The following is a 13,447-nucleotide window of genomic DNA, read 5'->3' as shown; positions in this document are numbered from 1 at the left end:
AAGAAGGAGACAAAAGTACCTGAATTATTGAAGTCTAAAACCAAAGACAAAAAAGAAATTAAATCACTTTTGAAAAACACGATTCCAGAAATGAGAATAAGCCTGACATTTTGGAATGTTACAACTGAAATCATAGAGTAAAAATTGCCAATAGCCATAAGAACCACATCTAATATTGGAATCGGGGTATATAGTGTATCCATAAATAGATCGTGGAACCATGAGATCAAGCCAAGGAGAAATGAAATGAAAATCTTAAAAAAAAGAGGTATTCAACATGAGGTATGAACTGTCCTACATTCAAAGCATAGTACATTTAATATCATGTATATGTGTAAATATATATATATCTAATTAACAATACAAAAAAGGGTTCACTTCTTTCTTTATCTATAAAATAGTTAAAAAATCTATAAAAGGGGTTTACTTCTTTCTCTTTTTTCTCTTAAAGTTCTTTATTTCCGTTGAAACAATTAAAATGACTATTTTTCGAAGGAATTGATGTATGTTCTTCATCTTCAGTTAATTTGTTTGATAATTGTTTTTTAATCTCATATCATATCATTCTTAAATATATTCCATGTTTTGATCTTGTTGTCGATGTTCATGTTTATTTTCTCTGTAACGTTGTCACTGTTGACAAAAGCATTAATAGATCATTTATGAAAGGAACTCATACCTCGTGAAACTTTTAAGAAAAAAAACAAAAGATGATCTAAACAAACAAGATGTCAGCAACAATGTTCTGAGAGTAAAGTTGCGACGGTGCCAGGCCGAGATTGGAACGCGCACCCTAACTGATTTAGCTACCTGACCAGCGGTAGTTTCTCTTACAAGTCTACATTCTATCAAAATTGAACCTAAGGCGAGGTAACTATGACAAATACAGTGGAATGCTTCAGTAATAATACTGAAATGAGACAGGTATCTTTAAACATCAAACATCAAAGAGTTAAGTTCTTGTAACAATAAGTGTAGATGTAGATTTCCAATCCGATATTCCTGATTCTTTCAGTTCTGTTAATATGAAACTCCGAATGCAGTAATAAATATATTAATTTTATTCAGCCTACAATTGGGAAACCAAGAACTGAATACCAAACTGGACAAAATGATAGCACAGATGACACAGAGGAAGGGCATAGGACTTAGTTCCCTCTTAAAACACGTAAAACACAAAAACATGAGGGTAAACAATAGACAAATGACAGCTACTTCAGAGGGTATTTATAATAACTCGAATTAGTCATGTATGGTGCAGTTATATGTTTACTTAGTTAAGCTTTCTGTGTCTAAAAACAAATTTTCTGTTTAAAAAAAAAGGTTATATTTCTTCGAGATTCTAGTGATTATTTTCCATATCATACTCTGCATAAAATAGTTTTAAAACAAGTTTTTATATATATATATATATATATATATATATATATATAAGTTCTGCGATAAGGCTGTTGATACAAGTAGAATATATCTGTCTTAACGTTTGTTTTAAATATCTTTCTATATGTTTTCTGTCAGGAACGAATTTCACTGTAATCTCCGGTAGTCATAGAGATATACATTAGCCATTTTTCTCGTGTAGCGTTAACAGACTTTCAGCCAATGAAATTCGCCTGTTCGACAAACCTTTTACAGGTAGGAGCAACTAGATCAATTAAGTATACAAGACATAGACATATTACTATCAATATCGTACACAAACATCCGAGTGTCTAAATGGCTCACTACCTGTATTAATCTCTGTACATGTTCTTTTATCTTAAAATATAATCTTATTAAAGGAACAGACAATTCATCGATATGCACATCTAATTGACAGCACGTGTCTAAAAATAGACATTATACATTATAGCCTACCTCTACCCGGATGTGAGACTTCCTAATTCATTTCGGAGAAATACAGCTTGTGTGTTAACACGTCTTGGATTAATATGTAACGTTATCTAACACTAAGGCCCGTGATGGATTAGTATATCACTGTAAACTGTCGGATGTTGTGCCGGTACAGGTAAGAATATCACATTTTAGTTTAAAAACAGTTAAGTAAAAGTTTAGAGGAAGTTTTCATACGTAACTATCACTGCATATACTGTCGTTTGTGTACATATGTGAGTATTATGTAATATTGTAAAGGACCACCCATTGTAGAACCTTTTCAACATAAACAAATTATTACAAACATACAAGATGATATAAATATGAAGTATGTAAAAACTAGTGGAGTGTAACTTCATAAACTACAATACGTATACATATCAACATGTTCATTACATACAATACCCGGGCACCTGTTCATACTCAATTGAGAAAAAAAGGTCATTCATTTGTCATACAAATTGTGTACCCTGCCGATTTTTGTCTTACCTCGACGAAGGGGCGATATATAGTACAACTAATGAATGTAGTGTCTTTCTGATGACAGCGACGGCAGCTTCGTCAAACATTAGCAATTAGTTGTTGTTTTTCTTCATTGACATATAAAGTTGACACGGCAAGACATATCCCGCGAAAACTTTGTTCATATTTATGTATCGCAAAAAGACCATTTATTAGCATACATTAAATATTGAATAAAGAATCAGGAGAAATATTACAGATAGGAGTAGTTTCATTAATCAAAACGATATTGTATGGCGAGGAGATATATTGATCTAACTTAATGTTACCTGTGACATGTTACATGTGAATGTTTACCTGTATGAATGCTTTGTTAATGTTAATTTTACCCGTGTTATATTTACCTCTCGATTTTTCTACAATTGTACATCAAGACGATCATACCTCGCTGGAAATTTCTGATTTGTTTTTTGTGCGTTTGTTGGTCTCCATTACTTGTATCACATCCTAATCATTATATTTGGCGTTCTTCTAAATACGAGTCTGCCATAAGTGTGTATGTATCTACGTAATCTTAAATTTGCTTCATGCTTGTGTATTAGATAAAATCATCTATAATTTTATGATATAACGAATATGACAATTATATATACATATTAGTTAATGGTTTTTTCTTAAGAAGCTAGAAAATAACATCATATATTTTCTAGCTTCTTAAGAAAAAACCATTAACTAATATTTATATATTATTGTCATATTCATTATATCCTAAATTATTTCCATAATAATTTCCATCAAATAAATACTTACATGTATCATATATTACTTTACATATGATATGCAGTTTCCAGGCAGTCCGTCAGTATGATTAGTTTGTATTTATACACTATTGATAAGAATAGTAGGTGTATCTCAAACATATGCCTAGTTAGTGCATTACCAAAATACTTGAAAACTGGCCAATATGTCCATGTTGGTAGTAATTTCAGTTTTGGTGTTGGTACACCGGATTTAAGGTGACTAGGTGATAGGAATACCAGATTAATGTTTGTAGGTTTGGTGTTGGTACACCGGATTTGAGGTGACTAGGTGATAGGAATACCAGATTAATGTTTGTAGGTTTGATGTTGGTACGCAAGATTTATGTGACTAGGTGGTAGGAATACCAGATTGATGTTTGTAAGTTAGATGTTGGTACGCAAGATTAATGTGACTAGGTGGTAGGAATACCAGATTAATGTTTGTAGGTTTGATGTTGGTACGCAAGATTTATGTGACTAGGTGGTAGGAACACCAGATTAATGTTTGTAGGTTTGATGTTGGTACGCCAGATTTGGGTGACTAGGTGGTAGGAATACCAGATTGGTGTTGGTGTACCAAATGTTGGGTGTCTAGGTGGTAGAAATACCATATTAAAGTTTGTAGGTTTGATGTTGGTACGCCAGATGTAGGTGACTAGGTAACTATCACTGCATATACTGTCGTTTGTGTACATATGTGAGTATTATGTAATATTGTAAAGGACCACCCATTGTAGTACCTTTTCAATATAAACAAATTATTACAAACATACAAGTTGATATAAATATGAAGTATGTAAAAACTAGTGGAGTGTAACTTTATAAACTACAATACGTATACATATCAACATGTTCATTACATACAATACCCGGGCACCTGTTCATACTCAATTGAGAAAAAAAGGTCATTCATTTGTCATACAAATTGTGTACCCTGCCGATTTTTGTCTTACCTCGACGAAGGGGCGATATATAGTACAACTAATGAATGTAGTGTCTTTCTGATGACAGCGACGGCAGCTTCGTCAAACATTAGCAATTAGTTGTTGTTTTTCTTCATTGACATATAAAGTTGACACGGCAAGACATATCCCGCGAAAACTTTGTTCATATTTATGTATCGCAAAAAGACCATTTATTAGCATACATTAAATATTGAATAAAGAATCAGGAGAAATATTACAGATAGGAGTAGTTTCATTAATCAAAACGATATTGTATGGCGAGGAGATATATTGATCTAACTTAATGTTACCTGTGACATGTTACATGTGAATGTTTACCTGTATGAATGCTTTGTTAATGTTAATTTTACCCGTGTTATATTTACCTCTCGATTTTTCTACAATTGTACATCAAGACGATCATACCTCGCTGGAAATTTCTGATTTGTTTTTTGTGCGTTTGTTGGTCTCCATTACTTGTATCACATCCTCATCATTATATTTGGCGTTCTTCTAAATACGAGTCTGCCATAAGTGTGTATGTATCTACGTAATCTTAAATTTGCTTCATGCTTGTGTATTAGATAAAATCATCTATAATTTTATGATATAACGAATATGACAATTATATATACATATTAGTTAATGGTTTTTTCTTAAGAAGCTAGAAAATAACATCATATATTTTCTAGCTTCTTAAGAAAAAACCATTAACTAATATTTATATATTATTGTCATATTCATTATATCCTAAATTATTTCCATAATAATTTCCATCAAATAAATACTTACATGTATCATATATTACTTTACATATGATATGCAGTTTCCAGGCAGTCCGTCAGTATGATTAGTTTGTATTTATACACTATTGATAAGAATAGTAGGTGTATCTCAAACATATGCCTGCCTAGTTAGTGCATTACCAAAATACTTTAAAAGTGGCAAATATGTCCATGTTGGTAGTAATTTCAGTTTTGGTGTTGGTACACCGGATTTAAGGTGACTAGGTGATAGGAATACCAGATTAATGTTTGTAGGTTTGATGTTGGTACGCAAGATTTATGTGACTAGGTGGTAGGAATACAAGATTGATGTTTGTAAGTTAGATGTTGGTACGGAAGATTAATGTGACTAGGTGGTAGGAATACCAGATTAATGTTTGTAGGTTTGATGTTGGTACGCAAGATTTATGTGACTAGGTGGTAGGAACACCAGATTAATGTTTGTAGGTTTGATGTTGGTACGCCAGATTTGGGTGACTAGGTGGTAGGAATACCAGATTGGTGTTGGTGTACCAAATGTTGGGTGTCTAGGTGGTAGAAATACCATATTAAAGTTTGTAGGTTTGATGTTGGTACGCCAGATGTAGGTGAATACGTGGTAGGAATACCAGACTAATGTGTGTAGGTTTGATGTTGGTACACCAGATTTAGGTGACTAGGTGGTAGGAATACCAGATTAATGTTTGTAGGTTTGGTGTTAGTAAGCCAGATTTTAGGTAAATAGGTGGTAGGAATACCAGACTAATGTGTGTAGGTTTGATGTTGGTACACCAGAATTAGGTGACTAGGTGGTAGGAATACCAGATTGCTGTTTGTAGGTTTGGTGTTGGTACGCCAGATGTTAGGTGACTTAGGAATACCAGATAAATGTTTGTAGGTTTGATGTTGGTACACCAGATTTAGGTGACTAGGTGGTGGGAATACCAGATTGATGTTTGTAGGTTTGGTGTTGGTACACCAGATTTAGGTGACTAGGTGGTGGGAATACCAGATTAAAGTTTGTAGGTTTGATGTTAGTTCACCAGATTTAGGTGACTAGGTGATAGGAATACCAGATTGATGTTTGTATGTTTGGTGTTGGTACACCAGATTTAGGTGACTAGGTGGTGGGAATACCAGATTGATGTTTGTAGGTTTGGTGTTGGTACACCAGATTTAGGTGACTAGGTGGTGGAAATACCAGATTAAAGTTTGTAGGTTTGATGTTTGTACACCAGATTTAGGTGACTAGGTGGTAGGAATACCAGATTGATGTTTGTAGATTTGGTGTTGGTACACCAGATTGTAGGTGACTAGGTGGTAGGACTACCAGATTAAAGTTTGTAAGTTTGGTGTTGGCACACCAGATTTAGGTGACTAGGTGGTAGGAATACCAGATTAAAGTTTGTAAGTTTGGTGTTGGTACACCAGATTTAGGTGACTAGATGGTAGGAATACCAGATTGATGTTTGTAGGTTTGGTGTTGGTACACCAGATTTATGTGACTAGGTGGTAGAAATACCAGATTGATGTTTGTAGGTTTGGTGTTGGTACACCAGATTTAGGTGTCTAGGTGGTAGGAATACCAGATTGATGTTTGTAGGTCACAGGGTGGAAGTTCTTTCACATTGTAGATAACTGGATGGTGAAACATCAAAAAAAGATAATATTGTTTTTAACAGAAGCAAATGACCATTATAAAATATAATAACCTGGCTCATATATTGATGATGCAACGACATATTAAAGTATATTTTTAAGTATACATTATTTCAAAGTCTCGTGTTGCATTTTGTTTGACTTAAGAAATATAACCATACTAGGAATCAATTAAATGGTATGACTTCAATGCGTAACACTACATAACTGGATGTTTCTAAACATTTTCTTCAGGTTGGTAAGTATGGATTATGAGAAGTTCTTTTAACACAACCAATGAAATTTTCTATGTGACGTTTCGATGACTAGTACGATATGTACACTGTCACCTTCATCAGACATACGCTTCATTGGTCATTTGTCTGATGAAGGTGACAGTGTACATATCGTACTAGTCATCGAAACGTCACATAGAAAATTTCATTGGTTGTGTAAAAAGAAGTTATCATAATCCATAACTGGATGTGTTTCGCCCTGACCAACCTATGTAACAAATAAAAAAGCGATACTTATATTTTCCAATGTGTCGAATTGCAACGAAATAATCCTACCTTATTTTGATGGCTTTCATATCAGCTATGAATGTTACGATTCACGTATTGGTGTCATCATTATCATTATAAGCACTCTTTCACTACTCCTTAACCATGTAATAAGTAATGGTGTGAAATGTGTATCTCTATCGTACCAATGACAGACATACACCTGTATCTCTTAACGTCCATGTGCTTCACAACTACTATTTTAAGAAATGGATTGACTGTCGAGTTCAACCCTTGTGAAACGGTAAGAACAAAGACATTTAAAATCGATAAATATGTCTCGTCAACTTAAGTGTGCTATTTAATTTCCGAAACAAGTCCGGTTGCTATGGAGTGTAGGGTTAGGCCATTACATAGTTGGGAAACCAGTGGGAATGCCCCCATCTTCCCAGCAGACGACACTATTGGTTGGTCACTTTGTTGCTTGGTAACATGACCGCCACACGACTGACTGGATGTTTATTGACGAAGAACATTTGTAGATATATATCAGTATCCTATTATAACGTGATAGCTTGAAATAAATGTATTTATGACTTTTAAAACCAATCTGAAAATATTTGTGCCACAAAAATTGGAAAAGAAATACGTATTTCCTAAATGAGCATAAAAAGTAAAGATCTATCACATTTGGATCATTTTAAAATATTAAATTAAAAAGACTATAACATTTTGATCATTGCTGTGTGCTTTTCATGATTTAATTTCCATTTTGTCTGTCAAAATCTATTAAAATTACATTATCAACAGTGTGTCAGTAATCTGTCGGTACGTGTAAATATCAAACGCAATAAACGAAGGGTATACTTGTTTAAATGTTTTGTGCTAGTCATAGTTGATAGGTAAGGTAAATATATGTATTAGTGATTGCACCTGTCTTTCACGGACTATGTATTGACCTTTGTAGGCTAGCGTGTGCTGCATGGGGTCAACTGTGTGCAAGTCTGTGAAGGTGAAATCTTTTTCGCCCGATAACGGTAAGTTATAAACTTTAAAGCGACATACGACAGTTAGTTTTTTTACAACAAAGGATAGAAACAAAGTAAAACTTTTACAATCATTCCGTCGGTATTAAGTGCATTGAACATAGTAAAGTTGTGACGTCATTGCTTGATTCTAGCATTTTATAGAAAAAAGAATACGATATTTACCTGCAGTTTTCCTTTCCAGTAATAAGCAGTGACAGTCCATTTTTCAGTTGAATAACGGAGCGTTACTGGAATAAAAACAGTTACAAATCAGAAAAATAATTGTTCACACAAATCAGCTAAAGACTAAAATCCACAATTTAACCACAAACAAAAATGTTTTACTAGATATCTGTACATGAAAATATCAATCAAATCTAATAGTAAAATATAACATCTACTGGAATATCACCGATGTTTATATTTGATCCAGGAAAATTCCAACCGTCCAACACTGTCGAATTTGTTAGAAAAAAACTAAATCTTTGGGAACATTTCATTATTATATCGACCTGTTATAAACGTATTTGATTTGAGAAATAATCCCATGAACATTACAAATATCTCTGAAGGAACGGACAAAACTGCAGCTGCTTTCGGAATAATCGAACCGATTTTCACATACACCGTTCCATACTTAAATGCATAATGTATTCAACAGAGACTTTCTGGAGGATAATTAATCAGTGTTACGAGTAAAATTGGTTTATGTCCTGGATGTTGCACGACTTAACTGAGACCAGTGTTTGTTACGGCGTTGGCTGCTTCACTCTCTGTTCCAGTAATTTCTTTATATCTATATCATCAATCATGCAATCTAAATGATATTATGATGTGTAATTTTTCGGTGTTTTTGCTCTGTTGAATTAATCAACATGACCCAACGTTGGTAGTCGTTAAACAATCGTGCTAAAAGTAGGATTGGCATGCCGTTTCAAAGTCATGTTTAGACCTATATTGTCATCTCCTGAGAATAACATCTATTCGTTTACACTGTTAGATCTGGACTGATTGACATATATACCCGGATTGTATTTTATAACCATTCGACATGAAAATCATGTTGTTCACTTCATAAGCAGTACATTGTTATATGTAAGTTATGTAGCCTTACCAAATACAGGTATCAGTGATCGATACAAGGGGATACTGGGTTTTAAATACGAGGAAGGCCTCGCTTTCCTGTTCCTATTCTAACTACAGTACCTTTTTATTCCTAGCGCCTTGCTTGGCAACACCTCAATGTTGGTTTGAATGTTGAGGGTTCGCCCAGCTGAGGAAGGCAATGGGTTCTGTCCCCAGGCCGGGACCTACCAAAGTCCTTAAAACTTTTAGTTGTTTTTCCCTGCTTAACGTTCAGCATTAAGGGAAATGGCAACAACTGGTTCACCCGTTGTCATTTTAATGTGACCGAGCGGAATGCTGTGCGTGGTGCCTTCGGCATGGCATTTCAGTGAGATAGCACTATAAAGTCGGCATCAGGAGGCAAAGTAAACCAACATACCCTGTCTCCTGCATACACACACGCAAGCACGCATACACTAAACACATGGAGGCACGTCTTTAAATGACCTTAGCTTTTCAAAGGACGTTATTTTTTTTAAACCAAACCAATCTCATTCCTGTATTTATAGTGCTATATTTTTTTATCATACTTATAGTTTTGAGATGATATTCCACATGGATACTAATCTCAAATGATATTTATCAGGAAAGGGTGAATAAATAATTCACAAAATTATTTATATTTATGTGTGCATATGTGATATTTTAATCAGATAATATTATCTTAAGTATACAACTTTATGAAATTTAAACCATATAAGAAGTAAGTATATCTACGTGGACCGTGTCGATAAAATTACCGGAAACCTGACGCATAAGTTCATTCAGGAGACATCACTTACAGCCCCCATGGTATAGTTGAGTTTTTATTATAATGTCACAATCCCACGCAGTATGTTTCGATATCTCAAATGATACATCAGACACCTGGCATGCAAGAAACGTATGTTTTTTTGGTAATGAAATGTTATATGATCAGTGTAATGGGACCATGCTTTAACGTTCTGTTTATACCTAAATATCGGAGACTGCATTTTTCATCTGACGGTTATGCCGTATGCTAAAGTTATTTCTTTATGATTGGTATTTTATCTTTTCTTGAACAAGTTACAGTAAAATTATAGTAGTACATCATAAGATACTGACACTTTGCATGGTAAAAATAACATGGAATGAAAGAGGCAATGTTTCAGAAGGGGAAATACATCTTCATAAACGAGGGCAAAATATAAATAAAGTCAAGCTTTACTTCGAAACACTAAAAAAGTGAAAGGAGAATAAGACCAGGTGATCCGGAAGTGTAAGTGTCTGCTGATTCACCGACCACACCCGCCATGTAAACCTAGGTCAAACCAAAGTAGTTATAGGAAACCGGAGACGTGACAACAAACGATTAGGTACATTAATGATCATAATAAAAATAACGACCTTCATATCACTCAAAGAATCCAAATGAGATCATGCTGGCGTCTGCTGATTCACCGACCACACCCGCCATGTAAATCTAGGTCAAATCGTAGTAACGTCACGTCCTCACATTGAGAAAAATCGGGAAGTGACAACAAAATTATCAGCTACTTTAATAACCATAATCACAAACATCGACCTTCATATCACATTAAAATATTGCATTTTCCCCCGAGAGATCCTGATGACAACCATACAAGTTTACTTCAACAATCCTCATTTTTGTTGTTTTTCTTTTTCTTGTTCACATATCAGCTTCTCACCTATACATGATTAAATTATTTATATATTTTAATATAAAGTGGTATTCCTACTAGATATCCCTACTAGTACAATATATGTTAGTTCGTTTATCACATCGTCATTATATTGGCCTACTTCATTATTTAGCTTGTTTTATGAGAACCAATTTCTGCCTCTATTTTCCTTTCAGTAGGCCGTTTTTACACAAGTATTTGTACAATTAATATGTTGGCAATGACCTTGCATTTTCATTACAATCGAGTTGAGAAACACCATATTTTTGTCTATACTACCTTTGATAATTTCCATAAGTACGCTCAATTTACTATTGTCATATATATTCCTACTCAAATCTTTAAAAACACACAATTATCACCATATCCCAATTTCCGTCCAACAAATTAAATATTTTTATTTATCTTTGGATATCAAATGTTAGTCCTCCAAGGTCGTCATATATCAGAAAGCATGCAGTGTTTTCTCTCCAAAATACGAATAGTGTTTAAAACATTTGTTTGCATTTTAATATCGAGTGCATACGGTGCGGTATGTTTTATGTGTTTGCTGCATCGACTTACTGTCTTTTTAAATTAGTGTTTCCTAACATGGACATTCTAGTGAAGATTGATACTCTAGCTTAGCCTGAATTAGTTTTGAACATGCACTATCTAACCCTACTAATGCTGTGTTAGCGGCTGCATTGACAGTGTACCTCTCTCTTAGCGAATAGTCCTTGACCGTTATGATCGTTGAGGTGGCATTCCAATTGTGTGTGCACATCATGGGTAAATGAGTCACTTGGTACTTCCCTGGTACAGCACTGTAGTAAAAATCTTTATTTTACCTCCTTACCTGTACAACAATATCATACAAACAAACAACAGGTAATATAATGCGTTACATGAATTAACCCGCTCGGTCGTTTATAAAATCTAAATCCAGCGTCGTGGAAAATTGTCCGGATTTCTAAACAGGGTTTTACAATAAGTGTATAAAAACTGTGTATTTCGTGGTAGCCCTCGATGAAAGTGTCTATTTCACTTGTAAAATGTAGTGTTGAATATCTGTGTTAAATATTCACTGACTACAAAACTATTTGTTATTATATATCCTGTTATACACATGAGGTAAAAATACACAAACTAATTTTTTAAACATTTCTTTACAAATATTGAAAGCGTACTAATCGCGGAAGCGTCGTATTTCATGTTATTTTATTGGAATTCCCTTTAACCATCGTTTCCATTAAGATATATTTTCGGTTAATTTATTTTTCTTAAACGGTAATATGTTATGTGAACAATGCATCCCAGCAAATTCTTCCCGACGTAAATAGTTGATTCCACCGTTACACAGCCACAATGAGACGTGTTTCTCAACTAATAAAACAGTTTTTCATCACATAAAAGAAGCCGAAAACAACTATCCAGGAAACCCAAGGCGTACAATATTCAAGTACATTAATATGTATAGAAAATGCAAAAAAAAGAAAATGCCGAAGTATCAACAAAACCATAATTCAGACTCAAAACCGATACAACTGGGGCAAACTATGAACAAAGGGAAGATTTACATGGAGACCCTAAAAAAGTATGGGGAAATAAGACGGTGTGTTCCGGAAGGGTAAGCATCCTCTGCTTCATTGATGACACCCGTTATATAAATCTAAGTTGAATCTAAGTAATGTCCCATCCTCATATCGGAAACTCGGGCAGTGACGACAAAACCACAAAGCACTTTACAGAGCATAACCAAGATGTTTACTTATAGTTAAACACCCAAGCAGTTGCTATACACGACTAATGATGTGATTACAGAAAAAATAACGACAATCATATAAAATATAACCGATCTAAAATACAATACATTTGTAAAAGTTAAGAAACAAGATAGAAGTTCTTTATTAGTATGAAAGACATTGCCATTCAATGCATCAATATTTCAAGCAAGCTATTAATAGATGTTAATAGAACCCAAACCATGGACGTTAGGCTTGTACAAAGCCTATTGTGGGGGTCAAATTCGAATACGGGTTTTTTAATATGCATAGTGGGGAAAAGTGACATTTCTAAATATTCATTAAAATAGGTGATAATAGATGGTTATATTCTTTGTTATTCTACAATTCATGCTCATGACGAGGTATTATCTAGGCTTTGACGGTTTAACATGCCGTATTGTTCGTGCCCTGGTGCTTGCTGGTGTATTACTTCCATCTCTATAATACCCGAGACTTAAATAAAACGTGTTACATGCTCTACAACTTCGATATGTGCTACGGAGTAACACCGTGAAATACAAGGAAGACACTCCTTCAATACAAATGTAACATATTCTGATCATTTAGCTGCATATGCGTAATAAGCTATTCCAATAACTAACATTATGCTCAATTATCTTTTAATTGTGATTAATATTGTTTATACAAAAAGGTTTTAAGCCTTGTGGTTAAAAGGGAATATAAATGATATATGTTTTAAACTTGATATAGAACTCATAGTTTGAAAATACGATATGTAAATGGGTGTGGAATGTGAGGAACACGTTCATATAAAATTCTATACATATATGAGTATGTGGCAGCCCAATATCTAACTTTTATAATAATATGTTTGTTCATGTTGATATTATATAACATAGACCGTTACAGATTTATAT

General features: G+C 34.0%; 1 protein-coding gene across 1 annotated transcript in view; it reads left to right on the top strand.

Moving 5' to 3' along the window:
• Positions 1-1,525: 1,525 nt before the first annotated feature.
• The window catches only part of LOC110466994, a 44,043-nt gene continuing 32,121 nt past the window's right edge, over positions 1,526-13,447 (top strand). The window contains exons 1-2 of the mRNA XM_021523878.1: positions 1,526-2,008; positions 7,954-8,023. Coding sequence (XP_021379553.1) covers positions 7,969-8,023 — 55 coding nt within the window. The 5' untranslated portion in view covers positions 1,526-2,008; positions 7,954-7,968. The remainder of the gene's footprint in view (positions 2,009-7,953; positions 8,024-13,447) is intronic.

The sequence above is a fragment of the Mizuhopecten yessoensis genome, unplaced genomic scaffold (genome assembly GCF_002113885.1).
Source record: "Mizuhopecten yessoensis strain PY_sf001 unplaced genomic scaffold, ASM211388v2 scaffold213, whole genome shotgun sequence".
Classification (NCBI taxonomy): domain Eukaryota; kingdom Metazoa; phylum Mollusca; class Bivalvia; order Pectinida; family Pectinidae; genus Mizuhopecten; species Mizuhopecten yessoensis.
The sequence above is the reverse complement of the archived record's forward strand: the minus strand, read 5'-3'. Positions and strand labels throughout refer to the sequence as shown.